At 34.7% G+C, this 7,063-nt stretch overlaps 1 protein-coding gene across 1 annotated transcript; it reads right to left on the bottom strand.

Moving 5' to 3' along the window:
* Positions 1 to 870: 870 nt before the first annotated feature.
* LOC137397263 (uncharacterized) lies at positions 871 to 6,587 on the bottom strand. The gene is made up of 3 exons (XM_068083550.1): positions 6,443 to 6,587; positions 4,904 to 5,109; positions 871 to 1,311 (listed from the first exon to the last, which is right to left on the bottom strand). The coding sequence occupies exons 1-3, from the start codon at positions 6,585 to 6,587 to the stop codon at positions 871 to 873; spliced, it is 792 nt and encodes a 263-aa protein (XP_067939651.1).
* Between the last annotated feature and the right edge of the window lie 476 nt (positions 6,588 to 7,063).

Genomic DNA, 7,063 nt, shown 5'->3' with positions numbered 1-7,063 from the left:
CGAAGTATTAGGTCACATGATCAGATTACGACTTGCCGATTAGACCAGGCCGAAACAAAACTGTAAAGTAGGGAGCATCTATATTTGATACGGGGTCTTCGGTAAAACCTGAACTGTTTGTCATAAACTAGTACTACGATAAGTTTTATATTGAGCTTTGTATTGGCCTTGCAATTCACGTGAGAACACACGTGACAAGACGATAACCGAATTTTGTGGTTACGTCATCGAAATAAAGAGATTCCAATCTACGGCGGCTTTTCGTTTTTGAGCTTTTAAGAGCTTGTAATCACATTTCCACATATTTGGCACTTACCACACAACAGAGTAAGACATGGTGAATCTTTTGATACCAAATAACCGTAATGTGAATTTTGTTGCAAGTCAACCTTTAAGCCCCCCAGACTTGAGTGAATACCTGTGCCAATCATTAGTCTAAGCAATATTTGGTGTGAATCTTTGATGCAGGTGTTCAATTCCCTATTCTTCAACACTTTTAGCATGTCTACCAAGCAAAGCTGTAAACTGTTAATTGCTCACTATATGCCCTCTCTTCAAAAGCAAAATACGCATACAAGTTGAAAAAATTATATTGACTGTTTGAATTTTGTAAAGCACTAATATGTTTTTAACTCGTTCATTCCAATGCATTTTACTAGATCTTAGTGTTCAGCCTTTGCTATAGTAGAAGTTTGCTGTTTACCAACCAATCATCACAATAAATATATTTGCATTATTATACTATATTATTATTATAATATAATATAAATCGAGAACCAAAGCATCCTAACCACTCAGTATTAGCTAGTGCATTGGTCCGAGTACTCAACAAGCAAGAATGTTATTATTGAGCATCAGTGCGGAAATACATCACTGAGCTGAGATGAAGGTCATGTCATCCTGATCATTTGTCGATTTATCAATCGGAAGCTGCTGTAACATGACTTTTTGGTCGACGCCAAACCGAAAGTGGCATTTTCCTTCACTGATATAACTAACAATCCGTCCATTCACAGTAAAACCGTCCTGAGATCTAAATATGTCTTTCATCTCTCCTTCAACTGATCTCACAAAGTTGTTATTGTCTTTGCGGTTGTGGAAACAAACTATTATTTTTCCCCAAAACATCGTCTCAACCTTGAACCTTCCGTCGAACTTTTGCTGATTGATTACTAAACTAGCGAGAGTCTTCGTAAAGGAGGGTAGTCTGATGTCGCTGTCGACTGACCAGATGAGGTCTTTTTCTATTATCTCTCCTTCACTTCTACTCACAGCAACCTCACGAGAGAAACCACCGTTCAATTCAAATACCTAAAAAGGAGAATACAATTTACTGTTCTTAATGGTAAGTGCCTCTTCTTCTGTATAATAATATAACTGCACTATTGCATCACTTTCGTATTAAATAGCCACAAGTGTTGTATTAACCTCACCCACACACCTTACACAGCATGCACAGTGCTATTCCATAGTATTTATTCAGGCCTATTGTATACATTTATTATACTAGAAATTCCACTGTCATACAGCCCACGACCAAAGAGATATTGGAAAAAAAAGAAAGGGTACTGATAGTTGAGAAATGCAATATTAGCAGTCAAATGGCACTGCAGTGCAATAGGATAACTGCAATGGTAGCTGTTATGTACTGGGTGTGGGTGATATTATATACAACAAATAGCAATCATGAAAGGAAAAGATTATATGTTTATATCTCTCCCCTGCAATAGGAGAAATGCAATATTGGCCAATATTAGAAGTAAAATGCACTGATATTATTAGAATAACCAATATTATTAATATAGTAATAATATAAAACCAATACACAATTTTGTTTCCATTTAAAAACGCCATAGTTTTTATAATCTCATAAGTATAAGCTCATAATCTTAAAATCTCATAAGAATCGTTAGGAAAAAATATCATCGCCATTTCCTTTACTTACAATGCGTTGTACATCAGCTAGAATACCGAAGTACTCAAGAGTCTAAAATGTCAGTTACTTTGAAATCGGCAAAAATGAAACGATTTCAGTACTCCTACGTTAATTACAGAAACCTTTGACAATGCTATAGACTGGTGAAATGTGCACGTTATTTTTTCGTGAATTGTGCACGACTTTATCGTTCTATTCTCTGTCGCTCAGCGTTTCAGTTTCCGGTCTTAACTTTTATTAAACCAAGCTGTTCAAGCGTTTTGTGGCAATTTTTGGCAGAATTAATCTGTATATTTATGTATAATCCGATCAGATGGGTTAGTTTTAGGAATTTGCGGTAACCTTTCAAAGGCTTGGTAACATATTTAAATAGGTTTATATGCGTTTTGTATCATTATTATACTTAAACGACTTTACTGAAAAATAGTTAAATTTGTTGATAGGATTTCGCTGCAAGGGTTTGGTGACGGTTGTTAACGGATAATTTTTTGAGAGTTGTGTGCACATGTGTATTTATTATAATTCTCCCAATGAATGGTCGTGGAATTAAAATAACTGTAGCTGGACAACAATACAGATGCAAAATCATGGCTTACCGCCATTAAAAGCCTAGCTTATTAAGCAGCTTACTGGAATTTTCCATTGGCAATGTGCCTGGTTAATAACTTGAAGGTTGCAGTTGTTTGACAAAGTTTTAAAACCTTTACATAATAAAGCCTGTACGTAATTTAACTAACAACAGCAATAATGAAATATGTTTATTATATCTCTTATTATATTGCAATGCAATATTAAAAGTAAAATGGCAAGCTGCCGTGTAATATACAATTTGAAAGTTAGTTGTTGGTTAAAATAAATATTAATTCAAGCTGTAGACCTAAACTACTGTAAGTAATTAAACTAACAACAGCAATAATGAAATATGTTTATTATATCTCTGAAATGCAATATTAAAAGTTAAACGGCAAGCTGATGTGTAATATACAGTTTGAAAGTTGGTTGTGTTGTGAATATAGAATGGTTTTGACAGCGATATGTAACAGAAAGCAAGCGTTGGCATTTACGCGTCTGAAAGTTGTATGCAAACTGGAGTGAAATGAAGAAATATTCTTGTCATAAAAGGGCGTTGTAGTAACGCCCTACCTTGTAGATAAGATGTAAAGAAATCTGGCTGATTTTCTAGATAATTTGAAAAACCTTCGGTAATTGGACAAAAATGTGGGCTGATAAACTGTGTACCACATTTTCGTACCTGTAAATCGGTCTATGCCTCAAACAGTCTCAAACAGTACACAAACCTTCTTGGCAATTAAACAATGCCATAGACTGGTGAAATGAGCACGTTTTTCTCGTGCGCACTGCTAAATAGTTCTACTATCTGTCGCACGGCTTTATTGGCGTTTCGTAGGTCGGTCGAAACTATTAATAAACCAAGCTGTTCAAGCGTTTTGTGGCGATTTTTGGCAGAATTAATCTGTCTATTTATGTATAATTCGATCAGATGGGTCAGTTTTAGGAATTTGCGGTAACCTTTCAAAGGCTTGGTAACATATTCAAATAGGTTTATATGCGTTTTGTATCATTATTATACTTAAACGACTTTACTGAAAAATAGTTAAATTTGTTGATAGGGTTTTGTTTCAAGGGTTTGGTGACGGCCGTTAATGGATAATTTTCGAGAGTTGTGTGCACATGTGCATTTATCATAAATCTCCCAATCAATCGCTTCGCTCTTGTTTGATTGTGGGATTATGTTGTACATTATATTCTATATTATATTATGTTGAATAATATATTTATATTATATTATACACAAAAATATAATGAAAAAATAAAAAGCATTGACAAAAACAAAATTACAAACAGTTTAAATTTGCATAAATTACATTTGTCCAAAACTAGAAAATACAAACAACTTGTATGAAAAAATCAAAAGATGTATAATAACGCGGTATGCAGTCTGCTAATTTTTGATTGAAGCAGCATCACAGCGAGTACATTTTGCTTATTTTCTATGCAGCCATTAAATGCTCAAATCGTTTAAGTAAAAAGAAATTGAATGTCAAGGATATTGTGAATTTATTACAACCTGTATCATAGCCTTAGAGGAACACATAACAATAATCTCTACCATAGCTTTAGAGACACACGCCACAATTTTATCTAGTTATTTGTTGGAGTAGGTAGAAATATTTTATATTGCAATATATATCTCAATTAAATACAGACATTATCAACAATGGCTACTAAGTTTCTGTGGCCAAGTTTATACTTGATGTAAGTTGTTTTCTCGGGGACTAGCAAAGTTAGCATCTGAGTAGGCATAATGCCAAGTTTTTGCTATATATACACAGTCATGTGCAAAAGTACAAGCCACCCTATAATTTGCGTAACTTTTATACACATGAACTTTAGGACTAAATAAACCAAAAATAATCAGCGTAAATATAAATTATATATCATTTTCATCTTAGAAATGGACTCTGTTCTGTGATGTTATTGTATTGTTTGCTAGTTAGAATTTTAATCCTCCTAATTGAGAGTTATTCTCTCTCACTGAGATCTGCTCTGGAAAGGAGAAACTTAGACCAAGATTCTACGAAGAGAAAGCAGTGACCTAACGGTCTGGCTGTCTAGCGATCTAACGATCTGAAACGCCTGACCTATAAGCTATATGTTAGGGTTCGATTCCCAAGAAAGACCAATGGCAGGGATGGCATCTAAGTAACTGAGCGTGTCTCCAGTTGTTGCAAGGTCTGTTGCATGTCTCACGTTAAACTCAGACATGTCCAGCAAAGATCACACAGCCATTGCTTGTGCTCTTAAGACAAAACATTTTTATCTGTCCATCTCACACACATCATTGGACCTTACAACAAACATAGATTTTTAGTCATAGATGTATACGGTTAACAATCTATACCATAGATTCTTATCATAGACATGTAAATAACTAGTAACAGTTACCTCGCAAGGCGTCTTTAGAGTAAGCTCCATGGAGGCTCCTGTCGTCACTCCTTTCGAAACTTCTATTTCGCAAGTCGATTTGGTAGACCTCTCCGTTTTAAAGTTATACTCATGTTCGACTTCTGTATTATTTACAAATGTTGTTGTGAATATCACTTGACCTTTGGGTTCAACTGGTATTTGTTTGTCACTGTATTCTGGCTCTCCTTTAGAAACATCAAAATCATGGTAAACCATCAGAGCTAACAAGCAACTGACATATTTTTTCTGAAATAAATTATATTTTTGCCCAAAGAAAGAGAACTGAAACTCAAGTGTGCTTTATGTGGAGTCTCAAACAGCAGTTCAGTATTCTCCATCCACTCATGTGACATGTGGACCTGACATGTGACATCTGACATGCTTACATAGTGGAATATTGTTTATTTCCCTTGATCTCTGCCAACTGTAGCAGTTTTAAATAGAGCCTGTATCTCCTGAGTGGCGATTTGTAATTATCCCCTCAGTAAAATGTTCAGTTTTGCTATAGTTGTGTTAATTTAGTTGTTAAATTCATTGTATATACGTATGATTTGAATTACGATGTATGTCATTTTTATGGTTCACACAGTTTTTTATTAAAGGTTTACCTCTTCTGTTTATGTAACAAATAATGTAAGCTTTTAATACACCTTTTCCACTAATAGTCTTAAGTTTACTTTGATGCTGTTCAAGCAGGCAAAGAAGTTTAGCCTAAACCAATCAGTTCAGAATTCTGCAAAAGCATAAAAATTGGAGTACATAATATGATCAACATAAAGCGGATAACAGCGAAAAGAATTTGCAATATTTGGTTCACTAAAATCAGGAAGCATTAACATTTTCAGCAAAAGTTGACGGTTATCTGAAGAAATAGCTCATGGGAATCTAACGTAGGCGTCCTAGACAAAAAATTGCAGATTTGAACTTAAATGCACTTCTACAATCATTTCAAATCTGAAATCTCAGTGTTGATTGGTTGACATCAAGAACTCTTAACAAAAGTGTCCTTTACTCTCCTTTATACTCTCCTCAGTTATATACTCTGATCTACAGCTATCTAATAAACTGTATATTAATATCTAACGCTGTTTAATTATCTATTACAAGTTTATTGTTACCTTAGTAGACACAACAGACTTTTGCACTGCTGTCTCTTTATCTATTGTTGGTATCGCAAGCAACAAACAAGCGCTGCCGAAAGGGAGAAGCACAAATCGAAACATGATTCAATACAACTTGATAAAACTAGCTGCCAGAGGCAAAATCACAAGATTACTAACACAAACTGTGGCAGTGAGTGAGTGGCTCAAACATTGGAACTGTGCTAATAAAATATTTCCAGGAGAAGATAATTTCTACAACATATGAAAAGAGATTTTAACTATTTTTCAGCTTGAACAGGAATTTTTGCAACAAACTACAATTAAATTTTTTCTCATTAATAATGTACCTAACTCACTTGGTAATGCAGTCACTATTTTAATTGTTCATTAGTAAAATATACTCCTAAAATCTTACCATGCTGGAACCGTACCCGGCTCCAGTTTATTCGGAGCTGCAGTTGATCTTTTGAGATCTCTGCCTCATCTTCTGTTTTGGTAGCATCAAACATTTTCCCGGCCCACTCAGTAATGTAATCATCAAGGTCTAGTATTCCAGACATTTTCTGTACAGTTGACACTCTGCAACACCATTGTCATGGTAAGTTTCATCAAGTTGGTTTTATAGCATGTTGTGGATTTTACCTCTACAAAATCCTTATCATTAGTACTCTGGGAGTCTAGTTATTTGTGTGAGGTCGGCAGGTGTAATAAATAACTGCACAATTATTCCATAACACAGCAATGCGGTTGATCTGAGTAGGTGGTAGAGTGTTGATCTACTAATATGAAAGCCACGAGTTCTTATCCTAAAAATGTAGCTTCAAGTGGATAGGCAAAGCTCTTATTATAGTAAATATTATATTGGTTATCATTGTAAAATGTTCAGTGATTCTGCTTGTAGGTATGACAGTTATCTACCTGCTCCATGTAAAATGTAATTAAATAAAGATGTAACAGGTACATGTGACTTTAATAACACCTGCAGTGTCTTTGTTTACTTAGAAATAATGGCCTACCAATAAGTCTGTCATAACTT

Source organism: Watersipora subatra, chromosome 5, assembly GCF_963576615.1.
Source record: "Watersipora subatra chromosome 5, tzWatSuba1.1, whole genome shotgun sequence".
NCBI lineage: Eukaryota > Metazoa > Bryozoa > Gymnolaemata > Cheilostomatida > Watersiporidae > Watersipora > Watersipora subatra.
This window is presented reverse-complemented; position numbering and strand designations above follow the sequence as displayed.